This window comes from Coturnix japonica, chromosome 7 (genome assembly GCF_001577835.2).
Source record: "Coturnix japonica isolate 7356 chromosome 7, Coturnix japonica 2.1, whole genome shotgun sequence".
Taxonomy (NCBI): domain Eukaryota; kingdom Metazoa; phylum Chordata; class Aves; order Galliformes; family Phasianidae; genus Coturnix; species Coturnix japonica.
In genome coordinates this window covers 29274521-29302218 of record NC_029522.1, presented here as the reverse complement: position 1 = coordinate 29302218, position 27698 = coordinate 29274521, and the positions used below count along the sequence as shown (strand labels likewise).

At 36.8% G+C, this 27698-nt stretch overlaps 1 protein-coding gene across 8 annotated transcripts in view; it reads left to right on the top strand.

Annotated features, from left to right (window-relative positions):
* The window catches only part of LRP1B (LDL receptor related protein 1B), a 547576-nt gene that overhangs the window by 201976 nt on the left and 317902 nt on the right, over window positions 1-27698 (top strand). For all 8 annotated transcript variants that reach the window (XM_015869154.2, XM_015869156.2, XM_015869155.2 and 5 more), the window contains one exon: window positions 25951-26088. In XM_015869154.2, the coding sequence (XP_015724640.1) occupies window positions 25951-26088 (138 nt within the window). The remainder of the gene's footprint in view (window positions 1-25950; window positions 26089-27698) is intronic.

Genomic DNA, 27698 nt, shown 5'->3' with positions numbered 1-27698 from the left:
TACTTTGAAGACCTACCTCGCATTTCTGATCTGGGTTACAACCAGTCTTGTTAAAGATGAGACCAAATGGTGAAAACAGTGCAACCTAATATTATGCTGTGCAGGTACAGAAGCATTTGAAAGGGCAGATCAGGACAAGTTGTTATTATCTTTTAAATTCCTTTTAGGCAAAAAAACTAAGACAAACATCCATGCTGAGCTTATACTATAAGGCTGTGTGTATATTAGCTTGGAATTTTGATTGTTTTTAGTATTTAGGTGAAGAAAGTAAGGGAAAAAGACGTTCCCTGAGCATTTTTTCTTTAATTATTATTCGGGACTTTTAGTAGGCTCACATTATGAGAATGACTTGCCTCTGAAGAATTGTTCTATATAAATTTAGCCTGATTAAATTTAGCAATAGAATGAAACAGAATTTTAACTCATTTAGAAAATCTCAATCCATCTCTTAATGAAGTTTCCATAATCAACTTATATGGATGGGGGGAAAAAAAAAGAAGAAAAAAAAAAAAAGGAAATTAAGAAAATTCATTATTTAACAGTTTAAATGTGACACTCTTTGCAGACCCCAAGACACTAAGAATAGGAGAGTCCTGATAGATATTTCTTTAAAGATGGTTTTCCATTTCTACATAGAAGTTGGTTTTAAAATTCATTTTCATCAGTAGAGAAAAATTACATTGATGCTTCCATTTATTTTAATATTACTTTATTTCATTTTATTTTATTTTTCCACGAAATTCAGCTTAAGCTTAAAACATCTTGATACATTTTGTTTTTCACAGATAAATTCCCAGCAGCCAGAGATTACAGATTAGTGTCAAATGATGATCCTTTGACACTGAAATCTGTTCTCAAACAGAAGCTTTCATGACAGAAAACTATCTGGAATGGCACTACTTACTGCCTCAAAGGCAATTTGCTTTCTTCAGTTGTTCCTGGACAGATGTGAAATGGGGGAAATACTATGCTGTTCTTGAAAAAGATGTAGTTTCTTTTCCCTTCCCCCTCCCCAAATATTTTCCCCTTATAAATTCTACTACAAAGCCAAAAAATGAGATTTGGTATTAATAATGCTTCTAACCTCCTGCATAATTAATATTTAGATGATGACTTAGTGCAAGTAAGACTGTTTTGTTCTCCTGATTCTAAGACTTAGTAGTGATAATGAACTCAAGGTTAAATAGCACTTATATAGCACTGTCCAGACAAGAAAGTTCAAATGTTGTATGCACATAATTAGTTATGCTTTGGCAGATTGGAATTATAAGTGTGTAATTTGTTTTAAGCAAGTGTTTGCAAAAGCAATATTTTGTCCCAAGCTCATGCTGTGAGCCAGATAGGAAAAAAGTGAGTGTACTGAAACAAGGAATCCTGAGTTTTAGGTCCTTTTTTAATGGAAAGAAATAATTCATTAAAAAGTAAGAGTAGCTAATACTATAAACAGGGTAGTAGTATTGACAGTGCTTTCAAATTGCTGTTCAGTTGAATTCAATGTGCTTAATGTGGGGTTTGGAGTAAAGCAGTGTGGGAGGCAGGTATTGTGTCAGTTCTTGGTTAAGAGAAGCGGAGAAGTGCCAGGCATGGGAGACCTTTGTTATTAGGAGATGGGATGTGAAAGTGCACAAAACAGTAGAAATTGAAGTCCCTCTTGAAAGGGTTAAGGCTGCAGGATGTTTCCTTTTCTCATTTTCCCCCAGACAAAGGTGAGAAGTGAACCTGTTCCTGCTCTATCTTATGATGGGAATCTGGGATTCCATCAGGCCAAGGATTTTACACCTCTGAGCTATGGCAACTCCTTGCTCATATCTTCAGGGATACTTGATTTCAGGCATATCCCTCTTGGGAGAAAATGAAGGAACATGGCCTGAACATGATCATGGTTGTGTCGGGGTGTATTTACTGCTGTTTCCCAGAATTTTCACTGTTGTGGTCCCTCTCTCCACACATCTTCAGGTTTTTTTTCACTCCTTAGTTAGCTAAGAAGCAGAACACTGCCTTAGCAATTCAAGATGGGTTTAAATTAAGGTAAATTAGAAAATCATGAACTATTTAATAGTTCTATTTCCACATTATTTATTCAGAAGAAATTTCTATTAACAGTGCATTGGACTCACAAAGCAATTAATTCCATCCCTTTTGCAGATCTTTTTACAGCTACTCTGACATGCTCTGAAGAACAAAGGGTTTGATCTTTTGGGACTAAGATGCCAGCATTTTTTCATTTGCTTATCAGTGTGTTAACATGTGAGGGAAAATGATTAGCTCCATTGCTGTGTTCTGAGAAGATGCAGAAGGTCAGGAAGACGCATTTGTATCTACATGTACTTCAGGAGTATTTACTATTGCCACAATTCAGAGCATCCAATGAGACTGTCTCTTCTTTCTTTATGTCCCCTTTGCCATTGTATCCCTGTGAAACATGGCCGAGTTCACAGCTTGTTTTCTGCGTTTTGCTCTGTGCTTGATGGAGATACAAAGCCCAGATAACAGTTATGTTAGATAAACTGTCAAGGATTTTGTTGACAGAAAGATGTATTCTTCCACAGTTCCATGGAGGCCAGGAGTCAGTCGTGAGACAGCAGATGCCTTTATACACAGCAGTTTGTTTTCTGCATAGCTCTAATAAATGCAGTAATGCTGATGTAAATGCACACTTCAATTATTGCAAAACATAATTTATACATTAGTTTCCGTAGTAACTTGTCATCACTGTGGCATGGTTGAAACTAGTGACATTAGTGAGTGCAGAAAGTCAATTTTGCAAAGGTTTACCATGTAACATCTGATTTCTCAACTTCAATGGTGTTGGTTATAGCCTGCTGCATTAATGGTGAGTTTCTTATATATGACGTAGGTATAAACTAGGTAAAAATTTAGATAATGAGGTCATCGTATTTTAAGCATTATGAAGTGTAATTGAAATTTTTCTTCACAAGAGGCAATATTTTCAGAAGTATACGACCTTGCCTCATGGGAATATTGGTTCTTCAGGGCTCGCTCTAGTGTTAAATAAAGATTTAGGTGTTCAGCTCTGAAGGAATCATCACTTTCAACCAGGGACAATTCAGTGTGCCAATAAAAGGGTTGTGTACAATTTAGAAAGAACGAGAATACAATATTCTTGGATCTAATTAGTTTTCTTGATATATAAAGTAATATATTTCTCAGAAGGGTATAAATGATAGTAACACATTTATTTTGACATAATGAGCTCTCTAAAAAATTACAGTGTTTATGTGAAAAATATATACAGTATTTGCAGCCCTGTATTCCATTGTCATGCTCACAACCATTGCTGTATGCATCCATAGAGGGAACTGCTATGGGTTAAAACATGACCTAATGCTGCTGCAAACTTCTTATTTTTTTTTAAATAGGCAACTTTAATATGGAAATCTCTGCAGCAGAACTGCTCCTAGAAGAATAGTAGTTGGTACATGGTGGCCTTCAAGTTGCCATGTGGTGACAAGTTCAATTCTTCAAAACTTCAAGGCTTTCTTTTGCTCACAGGTTTGCCAGTTTATCTGCTTGTAAATGAGCTAGAAGCTGTGGGTATATGGAATAGTAGTTTCGCTTATGACTTCTTTTTGTTGTAATGTCAATTTTTAGAATGTAGCTGAATAACTCTTCACTTTTTAGAGGAAGATGAAAAGAAGAATAAGAATGAATGTGAGTTAAAAATCTTTAAGATAATGCACGCTAAGGAGGGAGGCATGAGTGTTTCTGCTCTGCACATACTATGAAGAAAAGGTCTTTCTGGAGATAACAGAATTCTGCCAGTCATCCTGGCATCCAAGCCTACGTGCAGTTGGAAGCTTTTGTGCTGTCCCATCAGTGCTTTCTCCATTTCAGTGCTATGGGCTCTGCATTTGCAGTTCTCCAGAACCTTTGCTTTCTTATATTGCAATTGTCACAGTACTGAAAATGCAGTAAAAATTAACTTTTAAAAGACAAAGATAGAAGAGCACTGAAGAATGGCTATTACAAATGAAGAACCAGAAGTGTATTTGTTAGCATTTCACTGTTACTGTTCTATCTGTAAAATGAGGTTAATAGGACTTAGGCATTGGGTGGACTAGTGATAATCCAGTTATCTAGATAAATTGCAATAGGTCAGGAGGCTTCTGATTGTCAAATGAGCAGGAAAAAATGTATGAATATTCTATTCTGTTTTGAAGTACGCTGTGATAGCTTATCCCAATGTGCATTATGTTTTGGAAGAGGGCTGTAATTTTACACACGTCTGTCCTCACGCACATATATATGGAGAATTAATGACTTCAACTTGAGAATTAAACTATAATTTAACTGTCACCATGTACCCATGATAAATGATTTGTATGCAGAACTGTAACACTTCTCACTAGCTTCCTAATTCATGTTTTCTAACTTAGTCATTCTTCGTATGCAGATATTCTTATGCCAGAGGAGAACGTTTAGGACAGGGTGCACAGAGGTCACTGCTAGTAAGTAGGGATTATGCACGCTCTATTTGTGTGATGTTAGTAAAGCTGTTATTGGAGTTCTGTCCATTTAGATAAGTTACTAAAATGTTTTCATCATCAGTTGATGTTACTGTACAATTCTGCTGTGTGCTTTATCCCCATTTCTGCATAATCAATGTGTTCTTATGTGGAGCTGTTGCTATGATTCTATGGGGTCCCTTCCAACCCACACCATTCTACGATTCTTCCATTAATGCCTGAAAGGATTATCAAATTATTCATTTGATGACAGAAAGACTTATATTGGACCAGTGTTTAGAAATGAATGAAATTCAGTGTATTAAATGCACTATCTAATTCTCAGGGATCACTGACCACCATACAGAACTCTGTAAAACAGCCCTATTAATTATAGAATTGAGTCCACGTAGCTGAAAAAGATTTAAAAAAAATATGAGAGGATTATAGTTTAGCAAAGTATCTATTGCATGGTTTAATCAATAATTTGAACATTATAATTCTTATTCAGATCACTGTTGAAAACACAGTGCAGCTTTGAACTGTAAGCACGACAAAAACTAGTAGGGCAACATGCTTTTATAGGATATATATAAGCATTAAACACATATGTAGTGGTGAAAATCTACCAGTTTTCACAACATATGTCTTGACCCTGCTACGCTTTGTTGGTTGCTGCATCATGTTTTTGCTACAGAAAAAGTGGCAACGTAATTATAGGGAAAGACGCAATTACAAATTGCATGCAATTACATCCAAACAAGTAAACAAAACAAAACAACATTCAGCAAGCTAAGGAAGAGCTGAAAGCCTTTTAATGGAGATGCCAAAGATGAGCTTTTGCAGCTCTACAATTTGCCAGTCAAATTGTTGTCATTTAGGAGAACTTCCTCACAAAAGCTCATAGTAGAGCAAATGAGTGGCAAATTGGCTTTCTAAATTATTATATACTGTTCTGATTGATTTTCCCCTATTACTCTTTGGCAAGATCTTAATATTTTCAAAGTTGAGAACTTTTCTTTAAGATCTGAACTTTTCTATTTGTCTCCTGAAGTAAGACATGTTCACTGAGTATGGCACATCCTAGGAAATCAGTCATATTTGGGAGGTGTGATTGTAATGAAAAGCTTTATGAGTTCAGAAAATGATTATTGGGCCTATATTGTTCAGAAGTTTATCACCAAAATAAGTTTTATTTTCTGGATATAAATCAGTAGGAGAAAGAAACAAAGCTGCAGAGATAAGGTCGTATTCTCACGTATAGAGGGACTCTGTTCCAAAGAAGTTAAATTTGGATTGTAAGTGATGGTTGAGAGCTTCTTTGTTATCTTGTGTACACAGTTACCTGAGCTTCAGTAGGGTTAATGCTGGTTAACACTGTAGGACACATGCATCAAAAGGATGTTTTTCCTAACCCTTTTATACTGTGATAAGCAGGCATCCTTTGTAGAGCTGCAACACTTCAGCTGGAGCTCCTCATACTTCACTGCAAGGGACAGACTCCCCAACTGGGCAATCATTCCATTATTAGTTTTTGTAAGATTAAAAGGTATTTAGGAGGTTGGATAAAAGACATAGGAATTCTTCCTTAACTCTATGCTATTAAAAAAAACCACAACAAAGTTCTTCACCCTATCCAGACATTATCGGATTATTCCATGTTCTGTTGAAATACATTCTGCAGCTGCATCCTCTTGACGAATAATCGTGTAATTCAAGATAATTGGCTGAAATTTTCTTAGAAAATAATTATTTGACCAATTAAATCTCTTAGTCTGCAGCAATAACGAACTGTGAATTGATGTTTAATTCCTGTGAAATACTGACTTTTTTTTTAAATAGGGGGAAGGTGGAGAGAGTCTTAAACTCATCGAACAAATTTTTCCTTTAGAAAACATTGAAAAGAGGCAATTTTTTCCTTTCTGCAAACCTTAATGGGAACCAAATGCTATTCCAATTGATACTGAAAAAAAAATAAAATAGTAAAATGAGAGGCAAATGACGACATAACAAATTTATGAAGGTTTTATTTAGCAATTGATTTTGTAGTTAAAGATTGACTGTTGAAATCAAGAGCTGCACACAAGGGCCTGCCCTCTTCTGTAAAGAATTTTCCCTCTAACTCTATTTTCAAGCTACTTAAAAATACTATTTAATAAAATATGTCAAATAGGAGCCACATATGGCATATTCTCCTGCAGCTGTGTAACAATTAATGAAGCAATTTATATCAACTATAGAACATGTCATCAACTCACTACTGTTTCAATTCCAAAGATACAACAACAACAACAAAAAAAGGAGGTTCATGGAACATCTTTAAAAGAACCTTGTAGTTGGGCAGTATTATCTCATACATGCAGTACTTTCCTTTATGTTGTTTATTCTGGGCAGGTAAAATATTGCAATGATTTGATTCAAAAAAGCTGGGAGAAAAAAAAATAATAAAGAAGCAAGCAGATAACTAATAAAAAGAAGTAGAAAAAAATACCTGCTATAAGAGTAGATGACCAAATCATAATATATATGTATACATATAAAATAAATTAGTAAACAAAAGGATATAAGCATAAGAGCCAAAGACTAAAGCTGGTGTATTATAAGGAAAAGAATGGCACAAAAAGCGGAAAGCACACCACTTATCAGACTAAAATGGTGGCACATTTGCACCATTTCCTGAAGTAATTTGAGAGTAGGACAGAAGACATCTTGTTTTGAAACTGTCTCCCAGGCTCTTGTTTTAGTTAATTTTTTGAAGTCTACCAGTGTCAGTTAAAAGCTTCCTATATGAGGGTATGTAATTCGGGTTAAGAAAAATAAGCGAAAAGTAGTATTTTGATGCATTTCATGTCAGTGTGTAGGTGGATGTAGATTTCAGTTCTCTCTTACTTCCTGGGTAATGTGCAGAGAGGTTGTTTAGATTTCAGCAGTGTGAACTTTGTGGAAAAAAAAAAATGTCAATGTATTGGAAAGCACAGTTTTAAATTCACTTTAGAATACTGTTAAAGAAATCTCACCTTGCTATTTTTTACCTCGTCGTATTAAACAATTGAGCTTAGCACTTCATGAAGTGAAAAAATCAGTATTGTATTTGATTTCTGTATGATACTCTAATGTCTCCTTTTGTAAGTGTTCCCCAAAGGCCATGTAGCTGAATCCTAACTGTGGTTCCCTCAGGTGTACTTCTTGCATATCTATAAAATGCTTTGTAGCATTTGTTCTGACTGCAAACTGTCCTGGTCATTTTGTGCACATCAGCATGCCACATTAGGTGAACACATTCTGTACCACATTTAGCTGATCCAGTGTGGTGCTGATAACTATTCTTCCCTAAAAGTTTCTATGCTGGTGTTAGCTAATTCATCCTGTCATAGAATCATAGAATGGCTTGGGACTGGAAGGGGCCTAAAGGATACTCAGGCTCCAAAGCCCCTGCCGCAGTCTGGGTCGCCAGCCTGCACATTCATTAACAGACAAATCTTGTCAAATCTTTAGGGCCAAAATTCAATTTTGCATTGTATTAGTTTTCTACTATAAAAAAAAGTATTTCTGACTTAGTACCAGGCTGAGTGATGTTTCAGTTCATCACAAGAGTGTGCATTTGGGTCGATGAAGGAAGATCTTCTGATCATCTGTACAAATCTAATTGATCATTAGCAATTTTTAAAGACTATTCTGTTCTGTTCTAGAAAATTTGTATCCTTCTCACTTACATTTGTTTAAATATGAAGTGAACGCATTAAAATAGAGTGAATTATCTTGGTTCCTGAAGGTAATGATCTTTTGCGATTATCATATGTAATCGGTTTTACAAAATTTGGGAGGAAGGAAAGGAAGCTGAGAAGATAGACTTTCCCTTTCATCTCCTCTTGTTAATCTGAGTAGTAACACACATAATCTTTCTTCAGTATCAAAGTCAAGGTTAATATCTGTCTGTTTAACCTTGGAACAAAGGAAAGAACAAAAAAGAACACAGAGAAGTCTGACTCACTCATCAGCACGATCTTCTGCAAGTGTGCTGAAGATTATTTGCCAATCCAAGTTGCAATAAAATCCATGCTTTTTTTTTTTTTTTTTAATTGTTTTTTGGCTTTGTTTAACATAACAAGATCTTTTATTTTCTTCTTGAAAACCTTCACAAATACAGATTTTTATGTACGGTAGAAGTGACAGGTACCTCTGAGTACTGATGTTCATACATAGATTGACTAAAAAGAGATGAAAGCAAGGAAGGAGGGAACAGGGAGGCCTCTTCTCCCAGGTAACAAATGGTAGGATGAAAGGTAATAGCCTTAAGTTGCTCCAGAGGTGGTTCACTTTGGATGCTAGGAAAAATTTCATCTCAGAAGGAACAGTGAGGCAGTGGCATAGGCTGCCCAAGGAGGTAGTGGGGTCACTGTCCCTAAAGGCATTCAAGGTCCATGAAGATTTGGAACTGAGGGATGTGGTTGGTGGACATGGTGGGAGTGGGTTGGAGTTCGGCTTAGGGATCTGAGAGGTATTTTCCAATCTTCGTGATTCTGTGATTCTAAGAAGTGTCACTGGAGTTCAGACGATGATTGCACAGCACCACAAGACACATAAATAGTCAAAAGGCTCACAAGAAACTACCTTACAGCTACATTGTTCATGGGACAGTCAACCCCACTGTCAATTAACTCTTCCTCCATAAACAGCCACAATGAAGCTGTTCACCATAATCTAAGCATAGATCACCATTACCTGCATGTGTTCCATAGCACTGTGACTGGGAACTTTCTCTGTGAATTTACTCTTGATTTATGTAGCTATGAATAAACAAATTAAAAAATGACTGATTACCTAATATAGCAACACAATCCTCAGCTAATTATGCAGGTGTTAGCTATATCAACCTCTTAAAAATATCTTGATTTTGGGTCTGATAAATAACCTGCTCAAAAATGTCTTGGGCATGCACTTAGTTTGCAGTCAACTATGTATGATCTTCCATGCCTTTTTCCTTTTCCTGTATAAATTAAGTTATTTGAATTTAATAATTTACTTATTGCCTTTCCATTAGCAAACCCATGAGACCCTGATCCGGCACTTTTCAAATCAAAGCTTCAATAGTTATGCTAAATGGTGCTAAATATATATCTCATGAAAATGAGAAGGACGTATCGATTAATGACTTTTCTTCCAGGAATTCAGGGGCTTAAGTGGCAATAATTTTCAAACCTTGATCCGAACTACCCTTATTTTAAATAAAACTTTCACTTTTTTCTCTTTATTATTTCCTGGACTGTATAGATATATGTGTTTCCAGGGAAATACACATTCCTATAAAGGTTTCTTTTTTTTAATTATTATTTGAAGCAAATGGTGACTGCAAGGATCATAATTTTATTAAATCATAGTGATTCTTCTTGTTTCATGGAGGAGGTTACTGCAGAGTATAATCTTTATATAAAGATTTTGATGGAGCGCTGTTAGTTGCACTTACATACTATATAATTACTAGCAAATGAGCTGTGCTTCTGCTAGGGTTGGGTTCTCGTCTGTGCTCCATGTGTGTGTGAATGATTTATCTGATAATTATGTATGTGCTTCCAAAATGGGAATTGATCATTTTAAACCATTTTAAAATAGTTCTGAGTAAATAAAATCATTAACTGGGCTTTAGCGTGGGTGTGGTGTGTAGGATTCCCTGCCTGGACGTTACCTTTTGGTGGCTGCTTAGTCTGTCTCTCTATATGATGCCTCAGTTTGTATGTGGAAGGGTTTGTTTGGTGTAAGCAGTCCATGTAGTGCCTAATGCACCTCATGTTCTCAGTAGCAATACTAAGATCTGCATATAAAGTTTCATGCTTTTTAAATTTTACTGCAATAATTACATCTCTAAAATAGTGTTATTGATGAGCATGTGATGATCTGGTTTGTGAAACCCCAGATACTTGAATCAGGCTGCTGCTATTTGTTTCTGTATTTTGTTGCTGTGCCTTCTGTTTGCTGTCACAGTGGCTTTTTTTTGGCTGTTTTTATTTGTTTATTTTTATTTGTTTATGGAATAGTTTTTCATGTTCAGTGACTTTTGTCATTAGATTGCAGTGTCTGCTTGCTCAAATGAAAGATTTTTCTTACTGCTAAATGCCCAGATCAGGTGCCTCCAGACACCACGGCCTTCACCTCTGTGGCTTCATAACAGTTATCAGAAGAGGTTTCCAGACTAAAAGCCTCATTAAAAGGTCAGCAACATAAAGGCAGCTGCTTATTCCTTAAGACCTGTTCACTAAAATCCTATTCAACCCAGTACTCTCAGAGCTTTTTTCTCCTATAAATGCAATTACTGATCTCCATCCTTCCTGTGTTTGCTGTTCTTCATCCTCTTAAAATTACTTCACATGCATTATTTTGTACCTTTTTCTGAACATTTGCGTTATTCTTTTTGAAGCCTATCTCTATCAATGTAAATGGTGTTTTCATGTGCATTTTGTCTGCCTTTTTTCCCCCCCCTCATCTAATGCAGAAGAGAGAAATCGATGATGGGTATACTTCTCCATTCACTCTCTGCTTTCCTTTCCTTTCATAATGTCTGTCCTTCTGAGCAGGTTTCAGGTAGTATAAGAATAGAATAGAAGTATAAGAATATTCAGAAAAAAAGAGAAGAAAAATATAAACCATTCATCCATATATATCATTTATCTTTGCTTGCCATCCTGCCTGCTTATTTATCCACCTGCCTACCACAATGGAAAGATCCATTCAGTGTCCTTATTGAGTAGTGAGACATCATTGTCTTCACTTATATCTTCTAATTGTCAAAGTTTAAAATTCAGCTTACGCATTTCATAAGAGACGGAGCAGGCTTTTGATATATATACATATATATATCTTTATATATAAAATATATAAAAATATAAGGTAAATTTTAATGATAATTAGGTTAGTTATTGATAAAATGAAGATTATGATAATAAAATTAATGGTTATGAATATAGAGAATTTGCTTTTACTGAGAAGTGTGATGAAGTTCAGTTTATCTTTAGAATTCATTTTACTTCTAGTTGTTTGCTGGTGAGGACATAGGTTTCAGATTGCAGTGTTTTTTCCTTTTCTTTTTTTTCTTTTAGGTTTGTTTTTTTCTTCTCTTAAATACCAAACAGGGTAAAAGTCTCAGATTGTTTTGCTGGCCTGAAGAATAAATGTCAGTGAACTGCTGTGCACTGAGGGGCTTTCTCTCTTGAGATGATATCTGTGTTCAGCAGCTCACTGAAGCTCTTAAAAGACCGATTACAGTCAGATCTGACAATCATTTGCATCTCTGTGTATGTCAACAACTGTCCTCAGATCAAGGGTGACGGAGAGATCTCCAGCTGCATGGAAACAGATGGCAAGTCACTCAAGCAGTCTTCTCAGTTGCTGAACGTAGATAAGTTGTATATCGCTTTAGGTCAAAGGAAAAACACTTGTGGGAAGGCACAGTGAGAGCTAGGTGAAAAAGTGAGATAACAGCTGGAAAAGCAGCTTGTCAAATCTTCAGTTCCTTCAAAAGCATCAATAAGTATAGAAGCATTTGGATTTTCTACTTTAATTAACGTAGCTGCTTGTGACAAGACAGCCTTCAAACAAGCATTCTAGCTTTGGAAATTTTCATCTAGTGGTTACAACATTGCCACTTGGAAAATAAAAGATGCAGATTTGAAGGATGACGTGCTTGGCTGAATAGGAGAATCCGTTTCTTTAACATGCAGTATACTGTTGGGCTGGAATATGTGCTGAAAACGATCAAACTTCGCCCTACCAATGGGATGGTGGAGGTTTCTCAGCATCACTACAGCACTGTGTTATGATCCTCTTAGGCTCCTGTAAAAGGAAAAAGATGCATAGCCATTGTGTCTGCAAGTTAGCGTTCAGGAGGAGAGAATGGTTTTAATTACTTGCAGTTTTCTAAGCAGAACATAGAAAGAGTTAAAATGTTTGGTTGCCAGCTCTGTGAGTGAATCTGTAGGATTTTGCCTCTGACTTGAAGGTGGTCTTTGATAGTGAGAACCATCCTTCATAAAACCTGGAGGGAGACTGCTGGGAAGAATAAACAAATAAATAAATAAAATCATTTTAAGACGTTTCGAAACCTGAGGAAAACAAACAAATAAACAGACAAACTAGCCCTATCTTTATGAGTCTGTTTTGCCAAGTTCAGTGCAGGCATAAAATCAATTTTTCCCCATTGAAAACTGCTTTTCATTTCACTGAATTGTAATGTGTGCATGACAGGGAGGGTGGAGTTGCCTGTCAAGGCTGAAATAACTCTTGCTGCATCACTTGTTCGTGATCTAAAAGTTATCTACCTGATTACGTTACCCTTTGTCCATTGAAGAAGGGGTGGGAGGTAGCAGAAGACTCCAGGCCCTTTAGGAGACTGATTATTTGTTTTCTTCAGTTCACATACATGCTATATTTAAAATAAATTGTGAAAGAAGCCTGGTAAAAGAGGATGATTTCCTCCAAGTGAGGGTAAAATGGGTTATAAACCAGGAAAGACAAGTGATTTAAAGACTAAGAGTGTCAAAGGATAAACTATAGCAACACCAAATAAGTTTCTTTCTGTAGGTATTTATATGACTATGGCATGTGTCCAGCACAAACCAGGTGGTCTGTGAAAAGCTAAAGTGTTCTCAACTTGCCTCTTAAAAACAAAGGAGAAAAAAATTATTGTATTTACTGATCTTTGCTGATGTGAACCAAGAGCTACAAACACGGACAGTGCAGATATCTAGGATGTAATCTAAAATTTATTGATTGTGCAAGGCAAAGAATTGTGCTGGAATCTGTTAGTTTTGCTGGGGAGCAAGAGATGGTGCTTGTTGAAATAGACACTGTGTGTGGATGCTATCAGTTTTAATTAAAGTAGTTAATAAAGTTAAGGTGTAAGGGTGAATTGAATAATACAATGGTCAGAGTATATCAAGCTCAGTCACTTGCTATGACACAGGGGCTTATGGATACTGGTGGAAACATAAATGCAAAAGTATTCAGAAAAATGAAGTGCTGGTAGTAAATAGAAGTGAGATGAAATGGAAAGTGTGGGGAAAGAAATAACAATGTGGCCCAAGAAGCTCAAGATGTTGTAGTGAATGAACGTGAAGAAGAAAAAATTGTTTTAGTTAACATTTAGATTTCTTTCTTTGGTTATAAAAGGACACTAATTGTATAATTTGCCGTTCTTGTTCAGAAAGGGAAGAGATTTACTGTGAACTAAAAGCCCACTATGAAATAGCCGTGCAGGAGTGAAATTGACAGTTCTGCACAATAGGCCAAGCATGAATTCCATTACCTCTATGGCACAGCGGCTCTTACAGAAAAGCTGGCTCACGCTTCCCCAAACCAGTGTAAAAGTCTAACTGTGTAATACGAAAGAGGATGTTCAGCACAGCAGTTAGTCATCAAATAATGGAACGCCCCTGGAAAAGAAGCTGAATGATGAGCAAAATGCTTTGCTTGTCTTGAGATCTACTTGTTAAACCAGTTAACATCCTGGCAGTGGATGTCCAGAGCATCAATAGTCTGACGCATCGATTTTGTGGGTGTAAAATGTATATTCTGAATAAGAATAAAGGGATTTTGGAAACTCAGAACAGGGTTTTGTCTTTAGGCATTCAAAAAATGTGGCCATTTCTTCAAGGGCTTAATTGGGAAATGAAGTTTACTTAGTCCTTGGATTAAATATATTTCAGTTGATGGGTGCTTGTGTCTGCCAGGGGAGCAACGTGAGCACTTAGAATGTCTTTGGAACTTTTACAGGGCTATACAAATCAATTTGTAGACATATAAGTAAAGTTATTAAGTGTTGTAGAGAGATATGTAAGACTTTACATTTTCAGCTCATTTAAATTAAGAAGAAGCTATTTTTGTAATCATTAATCAGAGTCGTTCAGCAAAATTTGTAGGAAAAAATCACAATGGTTTTAGAGTAGCTATAGATCATGTTGGTACTTTTTTCCACATTTGCTTCTTGCTCCTATTTCCTAATCTATTATCTGAGATCCTGTTCTATACTTTCAGTTTAATTTTGACTGTGCTGATATGAGTTTGTATAGTTACAGATTTGTTTGTTTATCTTTAATGTCAGTACTTGAGTGTGGATTCTGTAACTATTCGGAAGGCAGTGTGACTGGAAACAACTTCTAACACTAAAATTCATGTTCCAAGACACACAAACCACTGCCTGAAGTAAGAAGCCTCTCAACTGTAGTTTTCTGAAAGTAAATAGGAAAGGCACTTCTGTTTAAACATAACATAAGGTCCTTGAAATGTATTTGTATGCTGCTACAAAGGCCAGGAGGTTTACTTGTTCCCCTGATAAGGGAGAATTACATGGAAGCATGCCCACTGCTAGTAAAGGTGGAGGAATTAAGATTCTGAAGAACAGATCTGAAAGTTAGGCTCCGTATTTGCAAGGAAAAATGCATCCAATATTTGTACACTGTGAGCTTCAATGCCTTTCTTTTAAGGTGTACAATAAATGCAGAACCACCCAAAGCACCCAGAGGCAAAGAAAACAAAAGATAGGAAAAAAGTCCCCCAAGAGCTCACTGATGTATTTCCCCCCACATAAAAGCATCCAAAGGACAACAGCAGAGAAAAAGGGAAATCCATTGCTTTTCAAGTTTTTGTTGTAGTAGAGAGCTCCAGAGTCTGGGTCCATTCTTTATGGTGTGGGTTTCTCTTATTTTTAATGATCACAATCATGGGAAATGCAGAAAACTTATGTGAAAATTAACAAGAATAAAATTTACTTCCTTCCAACTCTACTATTAACTTACACTCTTTGTAGTTGAGACAAATGGTCAAAGAGCAGAAGGAAGAGATATCCGACCTTTTAAGCTGAAACTTCAGTAGCACAAAAATGAAACATCATTTCTGAAAGAGTAAATCAGGGATAAATAATCATCACGTTAATGGATGTTAGGTTTAGGAAGGCATCCAAAAAATGTCACAAGAAGTGGACAATCACTGACAGAAATACAAATGTTGTTTTTGGGCTCGGCTTTTTGTCAGAGAAAAATGAAGAGTTCAGTAGAGAGAGATCTGATGGTTTTTCAGCTTACACAAGATTAACAAGGCAAAAATGGGTAGTTTGGCAGAGGCTTGGATCCCTGCAGGCTTTCTGTTTCTTAGCTATTATGCACGTACAGACAGCTCTGCTGTGTGGGTTTGTACAGCAAATGGACAGCTCTCAATCAGACAACTGTGTTAATGTCCCTACCTCTATTATAAAACAGAGGAATACAATGAAAATTCTTCAGTCTGTTGGCGACTCACATCCTTCTTAACCCGCAATTCATTTCTTGGCAGGAAATATGAAATTATATTCAGTTTCCTCTTTGCCTTAGGCCCTTAAGAATCAGCTTTAATATTGTTGCATCTCTGTAAGCTCAGGTTTATCGCTGCTAGAGTTAATCAAAGGAAATGAACTTAAAGTCTGTGGGAGCTGAGCTGGTATCCCTACCTGGCATGCTGTGCAAACATCTCAGGTTTGATCTACCTCATGCATTTAGGCATTGGAAGTGAAAATAGGTGTCCCTTGCGGGGCCTGACAGGCCTTTCCAAGCACAGTGTTGGCTTTAGTTGTCCAACAATTGCCTAGTTTCACCCCACAGGCCTCATCTGCTCCGGATTTTGAATTAAGAGCTTTTGAAGATGTGCAGTAGTGAAGAGGAGCAATAGCGAATAAACACAAAATTAATGTTTATAAAAGTTCTGAGTGATTTTAAAGAAAAAAATCTGCGGACAGCTTTGGCTTCTTTACTTTGAAAGGAAACAAGAGGCATTGGAGTATAAGAAGTCTTTCAAAGAGTAGGAAATGAGGAAGGTTATTTTCTCACTGGTAAACATATAAAGCTTGTTTTCTTTCTGAGCAGTACATATCAGACTTCCAAGTGTGTTGTTTGCCTCTCCAAAATACTAATTTCATGTTTCCCGTAAGTAATGCACAATGTATTCATATCTTTACCAGCTATCCTAATTTTTGTCCTGTATGAGTTTTGGCTCACCTGTGGTTGTTTTTAGGGAAGCAGAGGTGTAGGTATGTAGTGAGAGACAGGAAACAGCAATCAAAGGAGTCCGACACAACCATGTTCATTTGACATGCATGATGGTTTTACATGATTTTTCATCTGAAAATAAAACATTCCTGGTATGTTTATAGTTATGATCCAGTGACTGAATCAAATAGGACCTTCAGCATCTGTGCAGTATGAAACCCTGTTATTCATACCTAACATTGTGTATTGCCCAAGAAATCTCATTATTTTATAGTCTTAAAGTTTGTACTCAAAACAATTAAAATTGGCTCCCATCATTTCAGTGCATGGCTGCATAAGAAAAAACAAGTCACGCAATTGAATTTAATTAGTGGTAATTCACATTTGTTTACCTGTGTACAAAATAAAAATGAGTAACTTTGATTGCATACTACCTTGCTCATTTTAAAAAATGCATGAGATGCATTTCTAAGTTACTGTGGTAAAGCTAAATCAAACATATAAGATAAAGTTTAAAATGAATAAGTAATGCAGGTTTAATAAAGCTCAAATACTTGGAAGGTGTTGGCCCTTTAAGCTTAATTTTCATGTATTTTTAGAACACATTTATGCATTTTAATGGTAAATTTCTAGCCCAAAATCATAAATAAAACATGCATGTAGATGCTAACATGATCTACTAAAGAACCTTAATGTATTGCAAGAAAGAGAGACTTTGTTTTTGCTGCTTAAAATCAGTGTGTGCTCCAATCCTTTCATATTTTCAAAACACTCGTATTTTATATGATAAATCTGGGTAGCTGTTGGATATTTCATGCTATTTGTGATTTGAGAACTATTTCTAGGTTTGAATTCCAGTTCTGCTGATGCAAATATGAACTTGGTAAATTCCTTCTCAGTGCATAGACATTTCTGAGGTTGTGTGTGCATGCATAAATGCTCATAAGATATGTGGTATAGAAGGATTTTCATCACATTTCCAGAGCTTGTTACAGCTATGATACAGTAAATAACTCCTACTATTCCCTTATTTTAATAGAATTTCCACAGTCTAATGAAGAGCTGAGCTTGAACACCATAGAATGAAACGCATATAGATGGATAATGTGTGCAAATGTAGTCAAACAGGTTTTAATAATGTCTGGCAGAACTCTGTAGAGATTCAGAGATCATTCTGTGATACATGCAGCCATTGTATTACATTCCCGTATTGCTCTGTAACCATCTCTGCATTTATCTACTGATATTTATACACTTTGAATATGTAAATATCTGTCACATAAATGTTGATGTGTTACAATATTTCTGATATTGGGCACTGTAATTGTGTAAGTAATTAACGCTTCTTTGTTCAACTGCATTATCATTTTTCTCAAACTGAGACTCTGCTAGCAACCCATTCTGTATTACTCATGGATGTCAAGTCATTACAAGAGTTGACACAAGACAACCCTGAGATGTGTGACACTAATTAAGTAAAAATCTCCATATTAAAAATAGATCCCTTACAACTAATGTGCTATGGCCATCTTCATAAGAAAATACTCATTTCTTTCTTCATTGATCAAGATGTATTGCTTTAGTGTGCTGCAGTAAGTCACCAAAAATCCATTTTAAAAGCTCTTCTGTTTCTCCAAATACAAAGAATATTAATTATTTTTGCTTCTGGAAAACTGAGGGCTTTTTTTTCACTTCTTCCAGCAGCCTGCCCTGACAAATATTTGACAGTCTGTTCTCCAAAAATAGTCAGAAAATATGCATTAACAATGGTTTTGCTTAATTATAGGCACGTACTGTAATCCTTCTATATATTTTGATGCATCTTACATACAATAGTTTAGTAAAACTGTGTTTTAGCTTTTTAAGGGACTGTGGCAAAGAACATAAATTCTCTCCTCTTGCTGTCGGTGTGGGTAAGTTTTACTGCATAAGTTGAAACTGCGGTCATTGAGCAAGTATATAAAAATACTAAAACTCATTGAAGCGCAACTATATTATGCTGGGCAGTTGTGATGGAAGATTGTAATGGTGAGAATTGTGTTATTGTTGCCTTTAATCAAACATCGCTGGCACGCTGAGTCTTGCAAGATAAGAAATGAGTTGATTTTCCAGAAGAGTTTATGGAATGTGGGTCCTCTTGTGGATTCCTCATTCTTCTCTGAGACACCAATCTATTTTCTCTAGAACCAGATACTTTTATTATTATTTTCTGATAGTACTTAAAGATTTTTGTTTGTTTAGTAGTTTGTTTAAGATAATGCAAGTTGATAGGCAGGTAATATTTGTTTTTCCTTTTTATCATCATTAATCTTTCTGACCATCTTTAACTATGCTTTAAAAAAAAAGAAAAGCATGTTCACAAGTGATTGAACCCTAAAATTGTTAATTTAAGAGTTACCCAGTGAAAGGAAAAGATGTACAGTCTTGTAGAATTATTGCATTAGATGGGTTTTGGCATTATTCACAAGCATAGTATTCTGGCAGGTTAAATTTCTCTTTGAGGTAATTTTAGGATGCAAGATGCCCAGCTGCATTGAGGAATCTAGATGGGTTTTGTTATTATGAGCTGATTTTACTATTATCAGTGAGATTACTGCTTCAGTAGGTAGATTCCTCTTAGGCAAAAATTGCTTTTAAGTTGAAGTCCCAATTGTGATGGCCCCTTAGGTGTGATCAGCAGAAGAGCTGTGTTCTGACTTCAGCCCTGTCCAAGCCCATATGTGCCCAGAGGGGTTTTTGGATAATGATCCAAAGCTGAGCTATTTTATAAAGATTTTCTTTCTATCTGTTTTAGCTCTTTGTCAGCCTTTGTGTAATCTTTAACATCATTTTCTTACTTTTCTCCAGTGGCTACCAGCTACGTTGCAATAAAAGGTATGAGTCCTGTGGCTCTGTTAATTATTTACTTCTGTGTAGTGAAGGTGAGCAAGTGTTTGACATACAGAAAGCAGTGATCAGGGAAAACACAGCCAAAGGAAAAGTGTTTACTGGAGAGGCGTTTCAAATACAGCTACTGGCAGAGTCATTGTAATGAGAGTATGCAAACAGTGTTCTTGTTTTAAAACAGATAGAAGTGTTTAAACAATTAAACTTAGTGTATAATATTAGGTTTTGGCTGTCTGCTGTTTGCTTTTCTCTAGCACTTAGAAAAAGCACACAGATAAGAAGGAAAAGCCATGAGACTGTAGAGTTGTATAAACCCAATATCAATATGCTGCATTTTGCACCTCTGCGTTCATTTGTATTTAATACTACTGCTGCTACTGAAAGCCCATCACAGGTCTATAAAAATTGGAGTTTTACGTGCAAGAATGGGTCTTGTTAAGCTTTACAGATGGATAACCTTTTGAAGTATTTAGTCTACAATAGCACACAAATTGTAAATTATCCCTTGGAAGCAAATTCCATTTTTTTTCCTTCCTTCCTTTTTTTTTTTTTTTACTTTTGGTATGAGCTCTTGAATGACTGAATTAAATCTTGGCATGTGAAATGCAGAGTAAGATCAAGGCAAATACTTGACTGGCTTTGGGAAACGTGGGCTTGGGTAGCAGTGTTTCTTCCTGTACAAAGAGCCAAGAGCCAAAGCTCCTGAAAAGGGGAGGAGGTGGGTTCCAGAGGGCTGACTGTGTCGTACTTCTGCCTCTAGGTAGAGGTACTCAAAGCTAGATGTGTGTGGGGGCTGTGAATCAATACAGAGCCCTCATTTCAGAGATGACTCAAAGCAAGCTTTTGATTTCTGAAGTTCTGCTCTCTCTCTCTTGTTTTTCCCCTCCCAGTATTATTTTCTACAGTCTTTAGCAACCTCACCTCTTACGTTTCAAGTTAGCATGGCATGCAGTAAGTATGCTCATTCATTTGCACATTCTCAGTCCCACTCACCACTGCTGTCCCTGTTCTCTTAGTTCAACATTATTTTAGGGAGGTTGTGCTGTGTTTGTGAGATTAGAGACTGCAGCTATTATTCTGCCTCCAATGCCACAATACTTAGCCTGCTTTCTTCTTCTTTCCAATTGTCTATACCTTAGCATATGTGTTTATTATTGTTCTCTTATGGACAACTGAATGACTAAGCTAGTTGAAGGTTATTTCAAACTTACTGTCTGTCTGTGTGGATGAATAAAGCACAAGAATAAGTAAGAGAAGCAAAGAATGAATAAGGGCTAACTTATGATACATAAGCCCTTATGTATCATCCTTTGCACGTATGTATACCAGAGAATAAAAGATTTAAATAATTTCCATAAATTTATGCTGGTATTTTAAAGTCTTGGTAATTAAACTGTAGATTTAGTTGTGATATAGATGTGATATCTGTTTAAGAATGAGTTCTTCAGGCAGTTAGGACTTGTAATCCTACAAGTGTGTTTGACAAACCATGCTCTGCATTGTCTTATGGTGGAGTACTTTCATCCTAGCTTGTATTTATGCAGAGAGATCTAAACAGTTGTGTGGGTTATTCTTTTTTAAACATTGGGCTCTTTTGGCTTAATTACAGTAATTAATCAAATGCATTCATCAATACTTCAGAGCAAACCTTAGTAGTTGCTATGCTAAAACTTCAGTAGAGGAATATGTGCTGCAGTCAGAGCAGGACAAGTCATTTTGAGCAACTCTGGATTTGCATCATTACAGGTATTGTCTTTGGGTCACATTCTGTCCATTGCTGGATTGGTGCTTGAGGTGAGCACCAGGACAATGTTCTTCTTCCAGAAGTCCCACCCACACAGCTCTGAGTCAGCAGAAAAGATTGTGTGTAGGTAGTTGCTCACTGTCACGGCAGCTGGTGTACGACACAGATGTAAAATTTGAAGACATCTTATGATTTGGAATAATTGTTCCTTGTGGCTAAGGATAGCTCAGGGTTAGAGCTGCTAGAAAATTGCTGGATTTCCAGTAAATTAAATGCATTGTTATAAAAGGGATGTGCTACTTTTCTCTGCTTCATCTGTTATTTAAAATTGCAAGCTAACTGCTTATCTGAGATGTTGTAAGAAAAAAACCCCTGTAAAAACTGTCCTGAGAAAGACAAAGGTGAAACCACCAAACTCAGAACCAGCAGCTGTGCTACATTTTATTTGCCACATATGAGCATTTCTAAATGAGTCTGTGAGAAGTGAGGGTTTGTTTTTGACTACAGTCAATTTTTATAGACATTGGATTTGTGTTAAGCACTATAGCATGCCTCCTCCTGTCTGACTATCTCTACCGGCCTTGCCAAATATCTTTTATTCATACTTTATAACTGTAGAGTTAGCATTGAGTGTTGTGCCTTAAATTAAATTTGGAGGATGTTTCTAGAAAGAAACATTCACAATGAAATGTTCATCCGTAATTTTTGCTGATGAGAAAACATTTTTACCTCGCTTTCGATAACAAAACCCGGTGGAAATAATCAGCTTGAACATTCCCAGTTGCATCGTCTACTTAGAAATTTAATATAGCATGAGCATGAAGCAACACAGATAGAGGGTTGGTTATAAATATGCCTCAAGACTGATTCCATATCAAATTGCATGATAAAAATGTCTCTGCTAGTTTTTGCAGTGGGCTTTAATACCTTCTCATGGTTTGCCTTTGGTGGGGAAGCAGAGGTGAGGGATCAATTACATGCCCTGTTGCTGGAGGATAGCCTAAGGACTCTTCTCAGCCCCTGTGGAAGGATAAACACCTGGGCTGTAGGGCCATTAGCTGGATTCACTGTATGCTGCACAGGTTGAGCAAAACCATAATGCTGTATGTTTGTCATTCTTCATCACATGCTCCAAAAGTAGATTGAGCCTTGGTAAGGTGTGGCCAAATCATAAATGGTCACTCTGGTCAAGTAGCCAAAGGCATCTGGATCTGAAATAAATCATTGTCCTCCTGCTGTCTTTCTGACTGCTCCCAAGGCCTAGTGTGGGGAAAATAACAGTGACATGTTCTCCATATACCTGCTGTCTCTGAGACTGACACCCTCACTGGGCTTGTTCCTGACCTGCACCCACTGTGGGGTAAATATGGTTACATATTCTGTTTCCTAAATCTGAATCTATAGAACTGCACTGCTCCTTCCATCCTCGCTACCCTCTATATACCAATGTGGTATGAGTGTTTGAAGCACAGGGATGCTGTATTACCATAATTACATCCACTACTTTTGACTATTTTTTCCCCAGCCTGCAAGGCTAGGAATTATTGTGTCTTTTGAAGGGAAGAAAAGACACCATCCATCTTTTATATTCTTAGCGTTCTTGCACTGATGTAAAATACACTGAGATTATGTTGAAGAAGAACACTTTAAAATTTCCTTTCCCAAAGTTCACTTGATAAAACTGCCAGAAGTGGCTGTCTGCTAAAGGAAAAGGCGAGAGGAGTAAACAAGATAAAAAGCTGCTCATCTTTATTTGCATTAGGTTGTTCAGAATGTGCAGCAGTAGGGCAGCATTCCACAGGAGAGGGCTGTGCTGCATTGAAGGCAGAGCAACACACAGTGCTGCTTAGCTAAGTAGGGTTGTTTTTAGTTGTTGTAGTTCAGTGAAGATTGTGGGTGATTGGGGCAGCTCTGGGGCTTGGAACACACTGTCATACTTCATTGACAGCACTGAGTAATTGGGGCCTGGTACCTTTTGGAGTCATTTTGTAGATGTTTCTGCTTCTTTTGAACTGAACTTACCTTCTTAGGTAGGTCAGCTGGGCAAAAGATATTGTATCTCCATAGCATCTAGTAAAGAAACACAGAGTATATATGAGTTTATCTTAATCAGCATAAGAAATCAATCAACCTTTTTATTTTTACAAGTGATGTACTAAATCTGTCTTGAAAGCAAAACATAGCAAGCAATATTCCAGTTTCCCACCCGACTATTCCTCCTGAAAGAAATGTAATTGAGGAAGTCCCCCTACTATTGATTCTAAGTTAGAGAATAGATTTTAAATTGCAGTATATATGTCCTGAAGGAATCTTTGTATTTTAAGAGAAAAAATCATATAGTCAAAATGAAATACCGAAATCTTGAGCTTATCAGATTTTCTGCTGGTGAGATTTTAAATGTTAATTAAGAGAATCATTATTTTCACTCATTATTTTTAAAAGAAAAGCACATATGCTTATGGGTGGTTTTGTTTTTGGCCTAGGACTTAGATTTTCTTTTTGATCAGGAATGCTGAAAGCACTCTAAGCAATCTGCCATGGCTTCCATAGTTCACAGGTCTAAGGAATTTTTTATGAATGTTCACTTTTTAAAGAAAAAGTCTTTCTTCCTTTGCCTCACGCTCTATTCACAGTGGCTCTAAAGCAATGAATAAACAAGCCATGGCAGGCAAATCAGATCGCTGGTTTGGTTGCGTTAAACTGTGGGTGCCTTTGAGTCCTCATGGAACTGAAAAGGGAATCAAATAGAATGCTTCAGTTTTGCATGGCCTCTGTGACACTGAGCTCATGGCTGCTCTCTGTTGCTTTATTTTAGTTCTCTGGGAGCCCTGCAGAGTGAGGCTGGTACTGGTGGAAGCAGACAGGTATAGCAGGGAGCTGTGTGCACATGGGCTGCTTCTTGGGCCAAAGCGTCCTACCCCCGGGTAAGGGGCAAAAGAAAGAAAGAATATGCCAAAAAGCTAAGCATAAACAACACCAAAAGGCAAAACTCCACCCTGTGTTCCTATGTTCAAATGGAAGGGGATAGGGCTGCATTGCCCCCACTTTGTACTGCCTTGCCTCTCTCCTTCTCAGTGGGTTTTCTTACCACTGTCTTCAAGCCCAAACACTTAGGACAAGTTTTAGTCATCTCTCAACTATCTTGTCAATTTCCCCTTGAATTTTAACAGAAAACATAGGAAAAAATGTGTTAGTGGTGAAGAATTTTAATGTCTGTACATTTTCTAAGCACTTATTTAACCTAAAACACAGTGGGAATAGTTGCTTCATTTATTTTCATGCAGAAGATATTTAAACCCTTTATCTTAGGAATACAGTTTTTCTGAAAAGCTGTAGATCATGCCTATAATAAAAATGATGCACTCCAGACACCATGCATTCATCCCTGCATGCATTACAGTTTTATCCCTAGAAACAGTGCCCAGCTTCTCTGTTAATCAGCGATATGGGTGGCAGGGATGCAATTGGAGACTTTCCTCTGAGCTCTGGTCTTTTGTGGTGCCCATTCTGAATGGTGGGCAGCCTACTGATAGACAGGACAGCGGTGAAAGATTTTATTCCATGTCTTTGCATTAGAACAAGTTTTTTTAGGTTAGCATTTTCATTTAGTGGGCCACACTAGGAACTATCTAAATGTGTTCAAAAATCCTAAATCCCCTCTGGAGTTTTGCTCTGCTTGGTTTTGCTGGCTCCAAGAGACACGATCTGCCTGCACTGAGCTTTTCTCAGGGAGGAAGCAGCTCTCAGTTTCTTTCTGTTTCTCTGCCCTTCATCTCAGAGCTAGCTCCTTGCAGAAGGTGAAAGCAACTTGAGCACAGTGCATCCTTGGTTATATTTCCCCTGAGGAATGGTACAAGCTGTCAGCTTAGCACAGACCCAAACTCCAATACGAGCAGTCAAGGAGGTTCAAGTTGCTTCCTGGCAATTTCTACACCTCCAGTCTCTGTGTAGCTAGTCATACACCGCACATAAGTTATGAGTCATCCTTTAAATGTGCGACACCATTCAGACCTCCAAATGTTCTCTGGTGTGTGTTAGAAGCCCCAAAGTCCTTATCATGAGAAATTACATAGTTTGCTGCTTATTTATTTATAATTTTCTTTTTAACAGCTAGAACCGTCACAAAGTGATAAACAGAAGAGCCTCAAAAATCCTTGTACTTAACTGTTTGGAGTTAAGGAGCTGGTGTCCCCAAGGGAGCTACCACAGCATCCCTGTTCTCTCACTGTCATGCTGTTCCAAGTACCTTTCTGGGATGGAGGGGCAGATTCTCTGATCTAATGAAGCCATAAATATGGAACATTTGCTAGGAAGCCTGCTTTACTTATAGGGAACCAGATTTAGCAGAAGGGTTGGACAAGGTGATCTCCAGCAGTCAGTTCCATTTGCTACAGTCTTGTGATTCTGTGATGTATATGTATTTTCACAGAGAGCTAAGACTGTATAGCAAAGCAGGAAATATTAATACTGAGCTATTCTTGCTATGAGCATAGAAATGATGGTTCACAAGGCAACTGCACAACTATCACACTGTAATGTTTGTAAAGTTTTATTTTAGCATCTGTGGAATTTAATATGAAGAAAAGCCAATATTTTATTATACGTACTTTGGGAAGTAATCCTCTCTGACCCACTGATTTCCTTTTAATTGCACTAATCTTTACTTGATGGTTTTAATTTGCCAAACTACAGCAGTGACGATGCACTAAAAAGCTTCAGAGTGGATTAATACATGGAGCGTTGCCCTTTTCTTCCAAGTGGAAATGGCATGCAATGTAGAACTTATTTTTGTTTTGCATTGTTGTAGATACAAAAGTCTCTGTAATGCATTTTCTGTGTCTATTTTTAGGTCCTGAAGAAGCAGATTTCAAATGCCCGCTGAATTATATGACCTGCATTGGTACAAACAGATGCATTCACTTGTCCCAGCTCTGCAATGGTGTTTATGACTGTTCTGATGGGTACGATGAAGGTGTGCATTGTCGGGGTGAGTAGATTTGCTAAGCAAAAAATGCTTTAACTTGAACAAATTTCAATCAGTAGACTTACTGCTAGGCCATAATTGTTGATGACCATTAGCTTGACTTATGTTCAGAAACAGAAATTTAAGAACAGGTTCTGGGACTTTTACTAGAATCAAATGTCACAACATTCGATAAAAGGTAAGAGAAATGTGCTCCAGTTTAGAAAGTTATATTAGAATTTTAAAGTCCATTGGACAGATTTCCAGAACTGTCATAATAAAATCCAAGCCTACACCAAAAATAAGCAAATAAAATTAAGTAAGGAATGAAAAGTGCCATATGCAATTAATCAGTGTAATACTGCCGACTTCACAAAACTATGAATAGTAATTTTTACATAGCTGGGTGAGGATACAGGTTGTCATGCAATATATGACAATTCTTATTCATGGTGATGGGAATCATTTCTTTTCTTGAAGGCTCTACTGTTGCAGTGCTTGCTCAACAAGCATTACAGAAAATGAACGTTTGTGTCAGCATATTGATTTTAGCACTGGTCCCAGTATCCAAAAAGAAATCAAGCTAGCCACAGCAGTACATGACCCCTACTGAGGCTTTCTGATGTTGCAGATGTGGGCTTTCTTTTTGTTTGATTAAGGGTATTTATAATCTCAGTGATTCATATGTTTCTATAAATTACTCTGGATTGTGACAAAGGATTAAAAACTGCCCATGCTGAGTGATACCTTATATGTAATAATAATATATATATGTACATACATATACTGTAACTATTTAAATTAGGTGAAGAAAGGAATTAGAAAAAGAAATAGACTACATTCCTATGGTAGTGTAAATTAAGTGGTTTTTGTTGGTTCATTTGTTCCATATGTAGCATTTTGTGGCCAGTACTTCAGAATGGAGTACCACATAAAGTCACTCGTCTCCATTCATCCCCTTTTAATTTGTGCTCCAACCAGACTTGTGATGTTCAGATTGATTCCCAATCCTTTCTTTATTATCATAAATGAATATGAAAACTTCCCACTGGTAAAATTAATGTCTTCTCTTATAAATTATGATAGCATTTAGTAAAACATATAAAATGTAAACATTTGATCACAGAACACGCAAATGATGAAGTTCCTTAACAGATATTTCTATTAATGTCAGAGGTGGATAACACCTCATTCACATTTTGTGGGAATTTCCTAACATCTGTCACTAATATGTCATTATGATATGTTCTTGCGTATCAGGAATTTGAATGCAGAATGGTGTTACTGTTGAATGGAGAAATTTTGAGTCATTCTATTGCTGTATTTTCTACATCCTGAATATCTTATGTGATATGTATAGGTCATCTGCGTGGACAAAATTGGTGAAGTTGTCCCCGAAACTTAGTTGAGTAGTTAATTTTCCTGGTATTAGTAGCAAAAATGGCATTCAAGTTATGTTCCTCTTTAGTTAAGATGATCCATGTGATGTTTTTGATCGATCAAGGGGGAAACAACAGTTTTAAACATGAAACTGCAAAGAGCTTGCTTGGTCACAGTCCTGTGTTGAAATGTTTTATTAGGGACACTCATCATTCTGTGAAAATAAGAAGTGGTCTCTGCAGCAGGCCATTAAC